The sequence below is a fragment of the Podarcis tiliguerta genome (assembly GCF_965153285.1).
Source record: "Podarcis tiliguerta genome assembly, chromosome: Z".
Lineage (NCBI taxonomy): Eukaryota > Metazoa > Chordata > Lepidosauria > Squamata > Lacertidae > Podarcis > Podarcis tiliguerta.
Window position 1 is genome coordinate 49,108,533 of NC_139553.1, and position 18,822 is coordinate 49,127,354.

General features: G+C 53.6%; 1 protein-coding gene across 2 annotated transcripts in view; it reads right to left on the reverse strand.

Annotated features, from left to right (window-relative positions):
- Positions 1-509: 509 nt before the first annotated feature.
- SHROOM4 (shroom family member 4) overlaps positions 510-18,822 on the reverse strand; it is a 38,516-nt gene continuing 20,203 nt past the window's right edge. For both annotated transcript variants that reach the window (XM_083422556.1, XM_083422557.1), the window contains 8 exons: positions 13,801-15,919; positions 12,555-12,619; positions 10,608-11,261; positions 9,004-9,116; positions 8,641-8,887; positions 5,005-5,188; positions 4,140-4,415; positions 510-3,131 (listed from right to left, as the gene is read on the reverse strand). In XM_083422556.1, the coding sequence (XP_083278682.1) occupies positions 2,862-3,131; positions 4,140-4,415; positions 5,005-5,188; positions 8,641-8,887; positions 9,004-9,116; positions 10,608-11,261; positions 12,555-12,619; positions 13,801-15,919 (3,928 nt within the window). In that variant the 3' untranslated portion in view covers positions 510-2,861. The remainder of the gene's footprint in view (positions 3,132-4,139; positions 4,416-5,004; positions 5,189-8,640; positions 8,888-9,003; positions 9,117-10,607; positions 11,262-12,554; positions 12,620-13,800; positions 15,920-18,822) is intronic.

Sequence of the window (18,822 nt, forward strand, 5' to 3'; positions counted from 1 at the left end):
CCAGTCTACAAGATGTCTGAGGGGCATGAAGATGGAGAATTCAGGGGCAGGCAACTCACAAAGGCCTGATTTGCAAGCCGAAGGCATGGATGTGGCAGCAGAGGAGGCAGGAAGAGACTGGCAAATGGGATACGAGCCCAATAGAACATGGGTGGCCCCTCGCTTTGTGTCTACATATAGTGAAGGCACTTTGCCCAAGAGTACGGAGATCAGGCCCGCCTGGCTGGCAGCTGCATTAGGATTCCCCAACCCAGATGGCTTGACTGTCTTCCCGACGAGGGTCTCTGAAGAAAGGAGCCACAGCAGCCACCCCCCCTCCAGCAAGGACTTGTGCAAATAAAGGCTGCACCTTCCCAGGACACATGTCTTGCTGCTGGCGCTGAGCCCAAGACATTCTGGCACCTGAGGCAGACCCCCAAATGGCGTCCTCCCTCCCCACCAGGGCAGAAGAGGTGAGAGAAGACCTACATCAGGAACAACAACAACAACAACACGTTCATATCTTTATATATATATATATTTGGGGGGGGGGGACTCAAAGCAGTTTACAACCTAAATTAAAACATCAAATAAAACAATCCAGAAGAAAACATTACAGAAGAAAGTCAAATATAAAGTATACATTCAAAGCAACATACAACTATCAGGAAGCTAAGATATCTACATTAGGAACAAGGGGGGGGGAGGAAGATCAACATTGGGATCTTCTGCTCCTGTGGATCCTGCTGCCTGAGGTGGTCACCTCACCTTGCCTCATGGGTGGGCCGGCTCTTCCTTTTACACAGGCAGGGAGCAGGGGGCACATGGTGGTAGGGGGGGCAGAGGCTGGCTGTATTGGGGGAAGCCCTTTTCAATAATAATGCAATAATTTCATTATTTATATGCCACTCATCTGACTGGGTTGCCCCAGCCACTCTGGGAAGCTCCCAACAAAATATTTAAAAGACAGTAAAATATCAAACATCAAAAACTTCCCAATACAGGGCTGCCTTCAGATGTTTTCTAAAAGTTATGTAGTTCTTTATCTCCTTGACATCTGATGGGAGGGCGTTCCACAGGGAGGGTGCTACTACCAAGAAGGCCCTCTGCCTGGTTCCCTGTAACTTCGCTTCTCGCAGTGATGGAAGCACCAGAAGGCCCTCGGAAGAGGGACCCCGGTGACTGGGGTGGAGACGCTCTTTCAGGTAAACATGGCTGAGGCTGTTTAGGGCTTTAAAGGTTCCCTCACTGTGGAACCAACACTCTGAATTGTGCTTGGAAACACACTGGGAGCCAGTGAAGACCCCATAGGACCGGTGTTATATGGCTCCAGCAGCTGCTCCCAGTCACCAGTCTGGCTGCCGCATTCTGGATTAGTTGTAGTTTCCGGGTCACCTTCAAAGGTAGTCCCACGCGCATTGCAGTAGTCCAAGCAGGAGATAACCAGAGCATGCACCACTCTGGCCAGACAGTCTGCGGGCAGGGAGGGTCTCAGCGTGCGTCCCAGATGGAGCTGGTAAACAGCTGCCTTGACAAGAATTGACCTGCACCTCCATGGACAGCTGTGAGTCCAAAATTACTCCCGGGGTGCGCACCTGGTCATTTGGGGGCACAGTTACCCTGTACAGGAACAAGGAGTCCCCCACATGTCCCCCCATCCTCCCAAAACAGTACTTCTGTCTTGTCAGGATTCACCCTCAATTTGTTAGCCACCATCCATCCTCCAACTGCCTCCAGACACTCACACAGGACCCTCACTACCCTCACTGGCTCCTCCGATTGCCTCTGGGTAGAGCTGGGAGGGTTCGGGGCCAGATCAAGGGAGCAGCGGCCAATCTGCAGTGTGCAAGGGGCTTGCTGCAGCTCCCCAGGCCATGAGGGACCCAGAGAGAGAGAGGGAGGAGGAGGATCTGCAAACAGGTCCTCAGCTCCCCCCCCACACACACACACACACGATTGTGCAGGAAATGAGCAGAGCTCGAAACAACTTGAAACAGCAACTCCCCAGCAAGAGATCTTGATATGGGGAAAGATGAGGAATTTTTTCCTGCCCTTAAACTTGGCAAGAGAAACTTTAGATTGAGGTGCTGGGAGGGGAAGGAGAGGAAGGAGGCAACGAAAGGAACTGGAAAGCATGCAGGGGTGCTGTTTCTGTGCTTGAAGCCTCCCTCCCACAAAAAGCCCCACCCTTGCAGAGAAGCCACTTCTAGAGGGCAGGGGGAGGGGCACAGACTCCTCTGCAGCCACCACAGCACATCCTAAGCTTAACCAATGAGAGCTGCAGGACATGTCGCCCTCAAGGGATGTGGCTGAGATTTGTGTTGGCCCATCCCAGTCACCCCCCCCCCCTCACAATTATCTCGGTGAAGGAAAGCTAAATTAGGAATAAATTAATTAATTGTGCAGCAGGAGGCAGGAAAGGCAAGCCAGGCCTTGAAATAAGCGGTGGGCGCCAGAGGATTATGCTGCTGTTTAGGGGAGCTTCCTTGGCTGGGGGGTTGGTGGCTCCAGAGGGGAGAAGATGGAAAGTTATCCAAGGCACTCAGGCTGCCTCCCTGGGAGTCCTCATCCCAGTGGAGCTCCAGGAATCCCTCCCTCACCTTCCCGAGCAGCTGGTGTCATTGTCTTCCCGGCAAAGCACACTTTGGTTGAGCCTCCAACCTCAGCCATGGAAGAGGAGGGGTGGGGATGCAGTGATCTGGCATAGCAATCTTTGGCAACGATTATAATTGTCCTGAGAGCAAGAAGGCACTGTGAGCACAAAGCTGGCCTGCAGTCCCCTAAGGGAGGCACCAGCTGAATATGAATTGGTACGGTTAGAGAGGACCCTGAGGGTCATGTAGCCCAGCCCCTGCGATGCAGGAAAGCCCAGCTGGCTTTGGTTAGTACTCCCTGGGCCCCCTGCGCAGGCTCTCCCGCAGGCAGCGCAGCTGCTCCTCACCCAGTTTGATCTTGTCCTCCAGCTGCCGCTGCTGAATGATGAGTGCTGACTTCATGCGCACAAAGTGCTGGTAGTCCTGCAGCTGCTCAGCAGGAAGGCAGCGTGAGACGCTGGCGAAGACCAAGCGCTCCCGGCGGGAGACATGGTCCTGCAGCTCCTTGGCATCCTCCAGCTGCGCCATCAGCTGCCGCTTCTTCTCCAGGAGGGCCAGCTTGATTTGGGGAAGGGAGAAGAGAGGGAGCTGTCAAAATCCAGAGCAGGAAGACCAGGAAGCAGGCACAGGACACCCAGGCACACATGCCCACCCTCAACAGTGTAGTGCAGCAGCAAAAAAAGCTAACGCTCTTCTAGGCTGCCTCAACAGAAGTCTTGTGTCCAGATCAAAGGAAGTCATGGTCCCACTCTATCCTGCCTTGGCCAGACCACACCTGGAATCCTGTGTCTAATTCTGGGTGCCACAATTTAAGAAGGATGTTGACAAGCTGGACCGGGTGCTGAGGAAGGCGACCAAGATGATACAGGGTCTGGAAACTGAGCCTTATAAGGAGCAGATGAGGGAGTTCAGTATGTTTAGCCTGGAAAACTGAGAGGAGATATGATAGCACTTTTCATATATCTAAAGGACTGTCACGTGGAGGGTGGAGTGAGGTTGTTTCCTCCTGCTCTAGAGGGGAGGACCCAAAACACTGGCTTCAAGAAGTTACAAGAAAGGAGATTGTGACTAAACAGCTGGAAGAACTTTCTGACAGTAAGAGCTGTTCAACAGTGGAACAGACTCCCTCAGGAGGTGGTAAACGTTCCTTCCTTGGAGGTTTTTAACATCTCATACTATCAGAAAGGTGTTCCTGGTGTTTAGTCAGAATCTACTTTCCTACAATGGGATCAGGTCCTGCCCTCCAGAGCAGGAGAAAACATGCTCGTTCCATCTTCCACAGGACAGGATATCTCCTCTCAACTCTCTCACTCTGCTCAACTTCCTCTGCTGTTCCCCATCAGGCTTGGTTTCCAGACCCTTGATCACCTTGGTTGCCACCCTCTGCACATGTTCCAGCATGTCAATATAAGGATTGTGGTGCCCAGAATTGGACTCCAGATGTGGTCTAAGGCAAAATAGAGGTGGGGATGAAGAGGAGGCAGCAAACATCTCCCAAACGGGAGAGAGAGGCCTTTCAGAGCTGCATTTCCAGAGGTCGCCCACCCCACCCCACCTGCTCTGTACCTTCTCCTCTTCCGCAGTGGCATCCAAGTCCAGGCTGCTGAGGGCATTCTCCACCCTTGCCAGCCGCCCTGAGAGGGACAACAGGAGGCTGACCACCTTCTCCAGGTCTCCGATGAAGAGGCGGAACTTCTCGTATTCATGGGGCTTGCAGACCCCCTTGACATGGTTCTCCACCTCTCTGCCCAGCACCATGTTGGCATTCATGTCATCATGCAAGCCCCGCTGAGCCTCCTGCAGCACCCCCAGCTTCCGACTGATGCTCTCAATCAGCTGCACCTGGAGGCAGGAGAGATTGCAGTTGGGGTGAGGGGTTAGTTAGGCGGGGACAAGTGCCACAGGAAGAGACTGGCTGTAGCAGAATCAGGCCAAAGGGGACCCATGTAGCCCAGCATCCTGGCCAACCAGTACCTGATAATTGGGGGTAGCCCAAAAGAAGATCAGGAGCCTAGCAGTAGCACTCTCCCCATCTGCGATTCCCAGCAACTGGGGGTCACCTCAGAGGCACACTGCTCTGGGACGTGGAGGTGCCAGAGAGCCATCATGGCCGGTAGCAACTGGTACAAGCAGATTATACCAGTGAATTCCATCCATTTGCAGGGTTCAGCTTTGGACAGCACAGGGCTTGGGCTCTGTTTGTCCATAACTGCAATTGTTTCGCAGCAAGCACACACTGTCCTAGTGATGAACAGTGATGGTCCAAGTTCCCAACTCGACTTTTCCAGCCCCCAACCCACCCCCAAAAATACAGGAGCCACTCACTGGGGCTAAGTTTGACTCAAAGAGCTAGACAAGTCTGCCCACTAATCCCCAGGCCTGTGCAGGGCCTGGAGACTGAAGTGGAAAAGCCCACCTCCCACCGGCTCACCTTCTTCCTGGCCAAGTCGTGGTCCACCTCTTCCTCCTCCGAACTGGCTCCAGCCCCCTCAGGCAACTCCTTCATCTTGTTCAGTAGCTCAGCCTTGCCGGCTGACAGGTTATAGTAGGCAGAGCAGGTGGAGGTGGGGCTGGCAGCTCCTCCACAGGTTGGGGAGACAGGTTGGCTGGGTTGCCTATACCAACAAAGAGCATTGTGGGAGGGATGGCTCCAAAAGGCAACACTGTCTGCCTTCACGTGACCATATTGGCTGTGAGTCTTGGAAAACCTGCTGCTGCCTTGCAGGTCTTTCCCACCTGGCCTGGAAAGGCAGTGTCTGGACTGACTCCAGCTACAAAAGCTGAGGCTGCCGAAAAGACTCCTGGGCTGGGGTAATGTTTGGGAGTTTTGTTGGGGTGTGTTGTTGCTGTGGTTGATACTAATTTCCTGTGTTTTTATTTTAGAGCTTGTTATGATATATGTGGATGGTGTTCAATCATTACACAACCATTTTTTGGTGTTTCATTTATTGTGGAGGTCGGCAACCTTATCGAAGGATCATAGAATCATAGAGTTGGAAGAGACCACAAGGGCCATTGAGTCCAACCCCCTGCCAAGCAGGAAACACCATCAGAGCACTCCTGACATATGGTTGTCAAGCCTCTGCTTAAAGACCTCCAAAGAAGGAGACTCCACCACACTCCTTGGCAGCAAATTCCACTGTCCAACAGCTCTTACTGTCGGAAGTTCTTCCTAATGTTTAGGTGGAATCTTCTTTCTTGTAGTTTGGATCCATTGCTCCGTGTCCGCTTCTCTGGAGCAGCAGAAAACAACCTTTCTCCCTCCTCTATGTGACATCCTTTTATATATTTAAACATGGCTATCATATCACCCCTTAACCTCCTCTTCTCCAGGCTAAACATGCCCAGCTCCCTTAGCCGTTCCTCATAAGGCATCGTTTCCAGGCCTTTGACCATTTTGGTTGCCCTCCTCTGGACACGTTCCAGTTTGTCAGTGTCCTTCTTGAACTGTGGTGCCCAGAACTGGACACAGTACTCCAGGTGAGGTCTGACCAGAGCAGAATACAGTGGCACTATTACTTCCCTTGATCTAGATGCTATACTCCTATTGATGCAGCCCAGAATTGCATTGGCTTTTTTAGCTGCCGCATCACACTGTTGGCTCATGTCAAGTCTGTGGTCAACCAAGACTCCTAGATCCTTTTCACATGTACTGCTCTCTAGCCAGGTGTCACCCATCTTGTATTTGTGCCTCTCATTTTTTTTGCCCAAGTGCAATACTTTACATTTCTCCCTGTTAAAATTCATCTTGTTTGTTTTGGCCCAGTTCTCTAATCTGTCAAGGTCGTTTTGAAGTGTGATCCTGTCCTCTGGGGTGTTAACCACCCCTCCCAGTTTGGTGTCATCTGCAAATTTGATCAGGATGCCCTTGAGTCCATCATCCAAGTCGTTGATAAAGATGTTGAATAAGACCGGGCCCAAGACAGAACCCTGTGGCACCCCACTAGTCACTCTTCTCCAGGATGAAGAGGAACCATTGATGAGCACCCTTTGGGTTCGGTCAGTCAGCCAGTTACAAATCCACTGAGTGGTAGCATGCTCCATCCATCGGAGGATGGACCAGAATGTGTGCGCATGCTCGCTCTTCCGGGTCGGAGGAGCACCCGTGCACGTGCGCACACGCTATTTCCGGCGCTCCTCTGACCCAGAAGTGCACCAGAAATAGCATGTGTCCATGCACATGGGCACTTCTCCGTCCCACCCACGGGCGCACACGCTATTTCCGGCACACATTCAGGTCGGAGGAGTGCCCGTGTGCCTGCACACAGGCACCATCAACCCGGAAGGCAATCCCTGTGCCACGCTGCACCGCACCAGTAACAGCGGGCAGCAAGGGGTGGCAGCGGCAGGGGTCGCCATGGGCTGGTTAGACAAGCCTTGTGGGCCACTACCGGCCCATGGGCCTTAGGTTGCCGACCCCTGATTTATTGTTTATGACTACCTATGTCATGTTGTAGTTATGTGTTTTTTAATGTGAGCTGCCTTGAGCGTTGTTTGGACTATGGAAAGGTGACATACAAATAAGATTATGCATCAATGTATACAGAAAACTGATGGCAAGACACTACACATGAAAAATACTGGAAGGGCAGGATGTGCCACGTTGAAGTGGGGGGCATCAAAACCTGCAAAACTGAACATCTTCCAGGGGAAGAAGACAGAAGAGGGAGGTCAGCAGAATGCTTTTGGAGCCCTTTGGGGTTCTAAACAGTAGCCCTTTGTCCAATGCATAATTTCCAGCTTTGGAAGACGTTATGAGGCCTTAGGGCTCATCCACACTTACCTTTTGCCCTGCACTTTCCATGAGAACCTGCTCTATAATGCCAAATCAGAACAAACAGCCATTTGGGTTTTCTGTGAATTGCCATTTGCTTCAATTCAGCAGGAAAGAGGGGGCTTTTGTGGGAAAAGCCCGGGGCAGAAAGGCTCAGACATGGTGCTTTAGTGTGCAAACTTGTACTTAGAAACGCGGCACAAAAGGAAGTCTGGATAGTACTGGCAGTACTGCTCATCTCCATGCATGCGTGTGTGTAAGAGAGAGAGTTTGGTCTCTTTAACTATTTTGTAACTTAAATAAATGCTTATAATGGGTAGGCGAAAGATTTTCAGGTGGTCAACAGGTGTACTTTTCGTTTCCACTTCTGAACTACTGCTGAATTGCTGTTCCCTTCTTGTTAAATCACTTTGAGCATTGTGTGTGAATGGCATACAAGCAAAGTCATGGTGACGAATTAGAACCATCTTATAAGTCATGCAGCTATTGGCTGACAGCAGTATAAAAAATAAGCTGCCCTTAAGCCCTTGTTCTATCATGCATTGATATCATTGTAAATGATACATATGCAATGTATCATTGTAAGCCCCTTCAAACTCTACAAATCCTACTACTCTATGAATTCTCAATATATTTACAATAAAACAGCAACTGTGGTGGGGGATACGTGGGAGTCACAGGCAGCAATGAGGTGTCCCGAGGGGCATCAGCAGGGGGGGCACCTCCAGGGAGACCCAGGCTCACACCCACCCAGAGGCTGAGGCTCTTCCTATACATTAGTATCCCACCCTTGGATGGTGGTTTGCACCACTTTCTTCCCCTCCCACAACTGATCCTCACGGCAATCCTGTGAGGTGGGGCAGACTGAGAAAAAGGGAGCTGCATGGCTTAGTGGGGGTGGTCTGAATGTGGGTCCCCCACACCCTGGTCTTCCTCAAGGCTCAGAGCCATCCTTCCCCCACCTGGTTGTCCTCCAGATGTTAATGGACTTCAGTTCCCATTACCCCCTCCTGACCACGGCTCAGATGGTCTTAATCTCAGGGACGTGGGTTCGAGCCCCACGTTGGGCAAAAGATTCCTCATTGGACTAGCTTGGACTAGATGACCCTGGTGGTCCCTTCCAACTCTGCCATTCTATGGTTCTATGCAGGATGAGGCTGGTGGGCCCAGGAGGGCTCCTGGCAGGGGAAGGATGCTCTGTGCCAAGGGCCCACTTGCCCCCCCCCGCCCCCAGATCTTGCTGCCCTACATACCAAGAGTTTTTGGGGATGCCATTGCAGCTGGTATGCCTACCTGGCTGAGAGTCCCACGGCACCAGCCTGAGGGGGCCACACAGCACCCTCACTGGGGGAGAAGAGGCCCCCCATCATTTCCGCTGCCGTCACCAGACCCAGGGTGGGGCTGAGCACTCCAGCCAGGGAGCGGTCCCTGCCTGCCACGTCCCTCATCAGCTCTTCCGAGTTCAGGTGGAAGGGGTGCACTGAACTCGCTGGACCTGGGCAGCAGGCATCTCCTTCAACCCCCTCTAGCTCCTTGGAGGCTGTGAAGGGGGAAGAGAGAGAGAGAGAGAGAGAGAGAGAGAGAAGCCCTTTCAGACGGCAGCATTGCTGGAGAGACAAGAGGCAGGGATACCTGCAGAGCGGAAGCAGAACTCACCAAGGCTGGAGGGGCTGGCTGACACCGGCTCAGGGGTCCTGCTGGCCGATCCACCCTTCCCCTTTTCCCACAGGGGCCTGGGTGTTGCTGCTTCCTCCGGGGAACATGCAGGCCTTTAAGCACAAAACCCACCAGACACCCGGTTAAAGACAGGTTAAATGGCTTCAAGCTCAGTGGTTTTTCTACCTTTTTCTTCCTGGCCTGGGAGGGAAGGCCCCGGACTGACTCCAGCTACAAAAGCTGAGGCTACTGAAGGAGCACAGGGCAGCAAGCAATAAAACACCTTAAAAGTAATTCCAGTGAAGAGGCTTTTTGGAATAGGAAAGTCCCAGGTGCTGGGAAGACCTCAGGGATGGCACCTGTCTCATATTTAAGGGGAGGGAGTGCCAAAGGAGATATGCCCCTAAGTCATTTTTGTTGATTTTCCAAATTTTTACCAAATCAGCCACATGAAAACAAATTTAATACAAATTTTCAGAAAATTGGTTTCCTGCACTCCGTTCATGATGTGTCCAAGGTCCTCCTTGTTGATGCATTATTTCCCTGATTATTTCTAATTCATATTCCATTCCTTACCATTAACCTTATACTACAATAGTTTTTTGTTCTTTTTAAACTTATTGCCCTTAACCACCAGCCATCCACCTGCCAATTCCTGCACCTACAGCCCTGATCCCTATATTGTATGGAACTGGACCTCCTGATAAGATGGCAAGATGATAAGAGTTGGAGCCTGGCAACATCTGGGCCCACCCTCCTCTGCTCACAGCTTCTGGGTTCAGGCAAGATTTGGGGAGAGGTCCACAAAATCTCACCTGAACACAGACACAGCTGGTGCCTCTACTTGCTTCTTTGGTGGGGCACCCTCCCGCCACGGGAGAAGTGAGGAGAAGAAGCAACTTCTCGCACATGTATCTCACACATACCACTTCTCCAGCAGCGGTCAGGTCGAGTGTCACCCACAGCAGCTTCAGAGATGTGAGAAGAAGTGGCAGCAGTGGCAGAACTTCACAAGATCTCATCAGCAGCTGACCCCCACCACATTCCCTTGCTTCTCCAGCTGCCCCTTGAGATGCTGCCACCTGAGGCAGATGTCTCAGTCCACCTCATAGTTGGGCAAGTCCTGCCGCCAGGTCCCCATCCTTGCTTTTGGAAAAACAACTCCACACTACTAGCCCACATGAAGTTACTTGCCATGAGATTCCTGCTCTTCTGCACCACAGTCTGACCCTCTTGCTGCTTTCTGCCCCCGTCCCAACAAGTCCACTCACTGTAAAGTCTCTTGCTACAGGCTGGATGGGGTTCAGGCTAAGCTTAAAAGGGGGCACAGACTCAAGGGCCATCTAGTCCAACCCCCTGCAAGGCAGGAATCTCAGCTGAAGCATCCAGGACAGATGGCTATCCAACCTCTGTGCAGAAACCTCCACCTGTCCTTTGAGTCGTCAGTATGAAGAGGCCTAGGCACTGATCCTGCTCTCTCCTGCCCAGCTAGTCCCTCCTGAAACCACCGTCCCTGCTTCCCTGCCCCTCTGTACAGACCACCACCCCCATCCCATGCCCACAACCTATGAGCCCCAAGAGGCAGAAAGCAATGCACTACTTGCCTGGATGACCCACTCTGGCTGCTCCCATCTGGCACTGCCCACTCTGGGGTTCGGAGTGGCGAACTGTTGTAGTGCTGGGGGGGGTGGGGGGCTTCCTGAGGCCTAGGGCTGAGCTGCTGGCCGGCCTCCCCCCGCAGCTGCTCCAGCGGCAGGCTCTGAGACCGCTGCCTTGCCACCTCGCTGCTGCTCTGGCCGTGGGCACAGGCTTCTTCCAGGTGAGGGTGTGGGCCAGCCTTGGGGGGAAGCAGATGGCTGTGGGAGGCACGGCCGGGGCGGTATTTCTCCCAGTTTGGTGGCGGGGGCCGTGGAGGGGGCAGGCCCTTTTGCTTGGCTGCCCGGGGAGACTCCAGCCGGGCCCCCTCCTCCAGCTTGGCCAGAGGGGCTTCTCGTCTCTCCCTCCCAGAAGCACCGGCCTGCTCTGCACAGAGGTGGCTCTCTGAGTAGGCCCTTTCGCGCAGGGGGTGTCTGTGAGGGGTGGCCGGGTCCTCTTTGTAGGCCAGGTTCTCTGCTGCTCGCCCAGGCCTCTTGCCGTCCCAGGAGAGGCTGTGAGTGGGCCCAGCGTGGCAGGAGGGCTGCCATTCTGCCTTGGAGGCCTCTGAGCAGGTCCAGAAGGGGCTGACCCTCGCAAAGCCCACCTTGTGTTGTGCGAGTTCACTGCAAGGAGAGTGAAAGAAGAGCAACCTGCAGCATACCCACCAACATTTCTCTGGCGAAAATAGGGACATCCTATTCCCCATCTTTTCCCCGTCTGATCTCCCACAGAAGTCATATACAAGTTTGTATCTATCACCTTGAGCCAAATTACAAGCTCCCCGCTGAACCTACATTGAATACAATGGGACATATTTCTGAGCCGACAGGGAAAGGCTCTCTTCACAATAAAGGAATAAATGCACCATGCCTTTCTTGAGAAATGGCTGGCTGCTGAAGAAGTGGATTGTTGATATTTTCCTTCAAAACTACAGGAAGGGCTTCGTATGACAGCTTCACCATTTCCTTCATTTGGTGCTGGAATTTTATTTTCAGGATAAACAGGATTCTGTTTTTGCCCCTACACACAGACACCACTTTTAACGGTTCTCCGAGATGTGGAGGGAAGGAAAAGGGAAAATAAGGGCATTCCAAGATCAAATCAGAAACTGGGATGGCTTCCATCATTCCAGGACTGTCCCTGGAAAATCAGGACACTTGGAAGTGAGTGGCAGCAGCCTCTGCAGACAGGACCAGCCCAAGGCATTCTGACACCTGAGGCGAACCACAGAATGGCACTAGGGAAGACAACCCCCCCCACACACACCCCATCCCTTGTGTTAACACCAGTTCTGCCTCAGCATCTCGGGAAGAAGCTTCTGACAGGAAGTGGGCTTCCAAAAGGCCAGCAAGGGTGTGTTGCTCTCTCCCACCTTCCTGAGTTGCTACAGCCATGGGGCAAACCAGTTTGCCCTCTCCACCCTGCCCCAGCTGGTTCGTGTGCCACATTCCTGGCTCTGGTTGTTTCAATGCTCAGTTCCCATTCCTCCTGAGGTTGCTGGTGGGTGGTGCTGGGCCTTCAAAGAAAGGCCCTCATTGATCTTGGTTCTGATGAATGCCAAGGGTGCCTCTCCCTAGAGCAAGACGGAAGAGGTCCAGCCCCAGCAGCAAGCACACAGGACTTAGCAGAGGTGGAAAGGAATGGCTCTTCTGTTGCTCCAGCCTACAAGAGTTCCCTATGTGGGCCTATGCCAGCCTCAGGGCCTCATGCAGTTTGGGGTGAGTGCCGATGACGGAGAAGGGCCTAGCATCTTGCGAGGAGGGGCCCCCAGCAGGAGCACCTCACAGACACCTGGGGACATCAAGTGAATCAGGAACTGATGTGCCACGTTGCCGTTTTTCCTGCTTCCCCACCCCACCCATCTGTGGGCACCCACATCTAGCGTTCCTTGCCCACCCCAGGCACCCCCTGCCTACCTCATGGACGGGCTCATCATCTTCCTGCTGGGTGTAGGAGGCTCCCACTCACCCAAGGAAAAGTCCTGGGGAAAAAGGAACAGAGGATGAGGGTGGTGGCACGAAGGGCCAGCCCACCCATGAAGCAAGGTGAGGCAACTGCCTCGGACTGCAGTATCGTCAGGAGCAACAGATCCCAAAGCCAAACTTTCTCTCCCCACACTTTCCCCCCGATGTCAATCTTCCCTCTCTTCTTCCCTGAAACAGAGGTAGGCCCAAATCTCGGGTCTGCCTCGGGTGCCAAAATGTCTTGAGCCAGCCTTTGGGGAGGTCTGGAATCCACCAGGCAATGATGAAGACTCTCCTTGGAATGGCTGACCAAGGAAATAGTCCTTTGACTGCCCTTCACCTTGATATGAGACCTCTGTTGATGCAGCCCAGACTAGCATTAGCTTGTATTTTATTTTGATTTTATTTTATTTTTTGCTGCTGCTGCTGCTGCTGCTGCACCACACTGTTGACTCACATGAAGTTTGTGGTCCTCTAAGACCCCAATATCCTTTTCACATGCACAGTGTCCATATAATAAAATCATAGAGTTGGAAGGGATCCCAAGGGTCATGTAATCCAATCCCCTGCAAATGCAGGAATCTCAACTAAGGCATACATGTAGAATCATAGGGTTAGGGTTAGGGTAAAAGTACTACTCTATTCTGCCTTGGAGGGAAACCACCAGAGACCCATGTCCAGTTCTGGGTGCCACAATTTAAGGATATTGATTAGCTGGAGAATGTGCAGAGAAGGGCAGCCAAGATGGTCAAGGGTCTGGAAACCAAGCCTGATGAGGAGCCTTTGAAGGAGCTGGGGATGTTTAGCTTGGAAAAGAGGAGGTATCTATATCTTATCTTCTCCTGCTCGAGGAGAGGGCACTAACCTATGGCTTTAAGTTACAAGAAAGGAGACTGCAACTAAACTCCAGGAAGAACTTTCTGCCAGGAAGAGCCCTTTCACAGTGGAACAGATTCCCTTGGGAGATCTTTAAAGAGATTGGAAGGCCATCTGCTATGGATGCCTGAGTGGAGATTCCTGCCTTCCCAAGGGTTGGACTAGATTACCCTCAGAGTCCCTTCCAAATCATTCTGTGATTCTATGACTTGTTCCTTGCACAGTAAGCCGTTTTGGGAGGCTGGCTAGCTCCAGGACCCTTGGATGAGCACATCCTCCCCCAGTCCTGCAACAGACCCCTCCCACACCCACACCCTCTTACCGCTAGAAAGGTCTTCCTCGCATGCCACGGTCCCCCCTCCTCCAAAAACTTGTGCTGGGCTGGGCAGCAGCAGCAGCCGCGGCAGCGATTCCAGGCGTGCGAGTGGCAGTGGTGGGCCCAGTGGCCAGATGCTGCCGGCATGTTCCTGTGATGAGCTGCGGGGCACCGATCCCCATAGCAGCAAGCACAGCCTTCCCGGGCAGCACGTGAGCAGGGAAGGGGGCGCCAGTGATCACAGTCTTCCTCACACTGGGCCAATGGCTTGCAAAAGGCAGGCACCTCTGGAAGGAAGTCTTGGTAGGTGTGGGGTGGCGGGGGCTGCAGGAGCCTGTAGGGCTGGTCCACAGAGTGGCGGCGCTGGTCTCTGCGCTCGGAGCTGGCTGGCTGAAAGGAGTCCTGGTCCACCATCCTGGGGAGGGGTGCCCCCGCTGGCCTGTTGTTCTGGCAGCTGAAGCCCCCAGAGGACAGCGGCTTGCTTGTCTCCTCAAAGAACTTCCTCCGGTCAGCAAAAGGCAGGAGGCCGGAGTCCTCAGGGGGCGGCAAGGGGCTCCCAGAATCAGCCACCTGCTGGCTCTGATGGTGGGGCTGCAGCTTGCGCTCTGGTGACCACCTCCAGCGGCCCCCTTGACTTCCTCCAGGTGGAAGAGCTCCCTGGGGCTTCCTGGGGCTGGGGAAACCACTGTCTGCTGCAAAGACACTCAGCTCAGAGCCCCAGCGCCTGGGAAGTAGCGCCCTATGCTGGGTCAAGCCAGGAGGCCGGCCCTTGGGCATGGGAGGCGGAGGAGAGTGGGGCAGGGAAGGAGGGACAGGGGGGCTGCCGGGGGGTTCCCCTGCCTCCTGGTTGGACTCCCCCTCCTCCAACAGTGGAGTGGAGCCCTTCGCCTTTTGCAGCTGTGCTTTGCGCCACTGGATCTCGTTCCGCAAGTTGGTGGCAAAGCGGTCGCTGCGCCGGCGCATATGGGCTGAGCGGTGCTGAGACGAGCCCCCCTTCCTGGTGCCCACGATGCTCCCTTCCTCCTCCTGCCCCACCTCTGCTGATGCCTCCATGCTGGGTGCCTCCTTCAGGCCTGTGCTGGCATCTCCAGTGGGCTGCAGATGCGGGGAGGATGCCATTTCGACAGAGGCACTCCTGGGTCGCTCTGGCCCCATGTGGCAGCAGCTGCTTTCAGAACGGGGGCTTTGCGCCTTTCTGGGGGAGCCCTGACTCTGCTGGGCCCCTGGGTTGCTCCTTTGCTCCACGTGCAGCGGAGACACAGTCCAGTGAGAGCCCTCCTGGGGGCAGGAGACGTGCAGAGCCTGCAGCTGAGCCGCCAGCAGGTGTTCTGGGGCACTGTGACGATGGCTCAGTGCTCCAGCCCAGCAGGCCTTCCAGTGGGGCTGGCAGGCACCCTCGGGGCTGCCTGGCTTGGTCACAGAGGGGTCCTGGCTGGCTGTGTGAGGCTTGCCCAAGGGGTGTTCCCCACTGCTCTGCTCACCCAGAAGGGAGTTGGCACTCTGGGCTTCCTTCTCCATGGGGGTGGGCTGATCGGCATGAGAACTCAGCAAGTAGTAATGCTCTGTGGGTGACTCCTTGCCCAGCTCGGGGTCCCGGCCTCGCACAGAAAGGAGCGTGTCCGAGGTCCAGCGGGCCTTGAGGCGAGGGGAGTCCTTCCGGCGGCCTTCTGTGTTGGTTGGGGGCAGGTTACAGGCTCGCAGGCTGTCCTGCCTCACCGGCGGCTGGGGAGGGGTGGACACAACAGCTCTGGTAGAGCTGGGGAAGGGACTGTCCTGAAGGCAGGGGGCTGTCCTGGCACTAGGGGCAGGCCGGCTGGGCGAGGCGTCCAGGCCCACCGCTGCCACAGCTTCGCCACTGGTCTGCAGGTAACGGGGGTCTGGTGGGGGGCCTTCGGGGACACCGCCGTCCTCGGGCCGCAGGGCAGAGTCGGAGGCGTTGGAGCTGGCCGAGAAGGAGCTGTAGGCGGAGTCCCGCTTGTTCTGGTACATGGTCTGGTCAATGGGAGAGAGGCTGCCCTCGTAGTATGTCTGGCCAGCCTGGTCCAAGCTTTCCATGCTCCCAAGGGAGCTGCCCTTGTCTGTGCTGCAGTGGCGAGCGAGGGGGTTCCAGGGCAAGGGAAGATCGCTGCGGGGAGAGGGGGATCCCTCATTAGGAGGCTGTAGACAAAAGTGCCTGTTGCCAGTAACCTTTTTTATTCATTTCTAAGAATATTTGCATACTGCTTCATTTATTTAATTATTAAATTTATTCACTTGAAGATCACAGTGTTCACAACATAAAATCACAAAATGGGAACACAAAATACATAACAAAAAACCACAACCGAAACCCTCTATTGAAATGAATCTAGAAAATTGGTTTACTCCAAAAGCACCTAGATCTGGTGTGTGACCACCCTCTCAAGAACCTTGCCCAAGAAGGGGAGAGTGGAAAGTAGCCAGTAGTTAGTTTTTTTCAACTCCAGGGAGGATTTCTTGGCTGAGTGGTTTCACCACTGCCTCCTTGAAGCGGGCAGGGACCACCTCCTCCTCTCGCAAGACCATATTAACCACTTCCCTGGCCCAGCCAGCTGTCCCTCCCCTGCTAGTTTCTATCAGCCAGGAGGAGCAAGGGTCCAGAGCGAAAGCGAGTGCCCTGGCCGATCCTAGCACCTTGTCCATGTCTTTGAGCCTTACTAACGGAAACTCATCCAACACAACAGGACAAGACTGTGCTCTGGACACCCCTCGAGATTCATCTGCTGTTAACAGTGGCGTCAAGATCCTGGCAGATGTAAGCAGTTTTATCCAATGCTTTGCAACCAAATCACAATGAATTACTATTGGATCCATCACCTCCTTTGTGTCAGACTGTAAGAGGCCCCATACTACCCAGAAAAGCTCTGCCAGACACCATAATGAGGATGCAATGGAAGCAGAAGAGTATGTCTTCTTTGCTGCCTTCACTGCCAGTAGGTAGGCTTTGTGATGAGCCCTCACCAGTGTTCGCCTGCAGTCTACTAGAGTTTTCCTCCACTCATGTTCCAGCCGTCACCCAGGGAGGAAACAAACTGAGAAGGTGCTCAGGGGTGATTGTGTCAATGGGCCAAAAGTCATCCAGATGTTCCACAAGTCAGCCAGGGCTTTGATAGGAACATCAGTCATATCAGCCAGAAAGTCCCCCAGAGCTGTCTAATAGGTAAAGAAGGTAAAGGATCCCTGGATGGTTAAATCCAGTCAAAGGCAACTATGGGGTTGCGGTACTCATCTCGCTTTCAGGCCGAGGAAGCTGGTGTTTGTCCGCAGACAGCTTTCCGGGTCATGTCGCAAACATGACTAAACTGCTTCTGGCACAATGGGACACCATGACGGAGACCAGAGCGCACAGAAATGCCGTTTACCTTCCCACTGCAGCGCTACCTATTTATCTACTTGCACTTTGACGTGCTTTTGAACTGCTAGGTTGGCAGGAGCAGGGACCGAGCAACAGGAGCTCACCCCGTTGTGGGGATTCAAACCGCCAGCCTTCTGATTGGCAAACCCCAGAGGCTCAGTGGTTTAGACCACAGTGCCACCCACTCTCTCACCAGAGCTGTCTGGAAATATATTGGATCCATCAGCTTCCGAGGGCAGACCCTTCTCATAGGTCCACCACCTCTGCAGAGGGGGGAAGGTGCTGAAAGCCTAGACTTCAAAAAGTAAGTAATCTAACTATGACATGGGATGGATGTCAATGACACCCACTTTCAGATCACCCTCTTCCCGCCCAATGACATGTTGGGGCAGCCCCATGGTCGTCATGGCAACTATGAAGTCCCAAGTGACCGCAGGGCCAACTGTTTTGGTATGGATGTTGAAGTCCCCCAACACCGGCAGTCTAGGAGTCTTCAATACCATGCCTGAAAAAACCATGGGTGTGTTTTTTTGGCAAAATGTCTTGGGCAGGCCCTGACAGCACGTCAGAAAATTCAGAAATGACAAAACCCAGCCTTTTGGCAACTTGTGCCCTCTTCCCCACTCCAGGCTGGAGGGCGTTGGCAGCCCTGCCCCCTTCACTCAGACAAGAAGCCTGCAACTCATTACCTCCTCCCTGCTAGCAGCCAGGACGGCTCCCAAGCCGCCTCCCTTCCTGAAGGGAGATGAGCTCAAACCAAACAACCATCTGAGGCACTGGGGGGTGGAAGAAGTGCCAGGCTGGAGAGCTTCAGCGCGAAGCCACTGCCATGTCCCACAGCCGAGCAAGGATGATTGTGCCACAGGGCCCAGGATAGGTCTGGGAAGAAGCCAGTCAGCCAGCAGCAACTCCAGAGCCCAACCCATGAGCAGACGGTGGGTGGGTGTGGAGGTGGCAGCAGGGCAGTGCAACTAGTAAGGAGCAGTCAAACTCACACCCTCCTCCTCCTCCTGCTCTCTGTTCCCAGACAAGGACCAGCCCCCGCCCCGCCTATTTGAGGATGATGGGAATCAGTTTTCCAGATGTTTCTGAACTACAAGTCACGGAATCATGGAATTGTAGATTTGGAATGGACTCCTGAGGGTCATCCAATCCACCCCCTGCAAAGCAAGAATCTCAGCTCAAGCATCCATGACAGGTGGCCATAGGGCCCATCGCCCTTGACCACTGGCCATCCTGGCTGAGGCTACCAGGAGTTGGGGGCCAACAACTTTATCCTGAAAACTGCCCTGTGATCTTTGGACAAAGGATAGTGCGTCACATTCCAACCCTTCAATATTATAATTCCATGGTCAGCCCCCTGAGAGAAAGAGCCCTGGGTGCCCCCACCGCCCCCTGCTGCCATGGGGAGAGAGGTGCTGCCAAACCAGACAGATGCCCAAGCCCATCCTGTGGAATGCCCTGCCATCAGACATCAAGGGAATGAGTAATTATATGTCTTTTATGAGACATCTGAAGACAGCCCTGTATAGGGAAGCTTTTTATGATCTAATGTTTTACTATGTTTTTATATATGCTGGAAGCCATCCAGTGTGGCTGAGACAACCCAATCAGATGGGTGGGGTACAAATAAATTATTATTATTATTATTATTA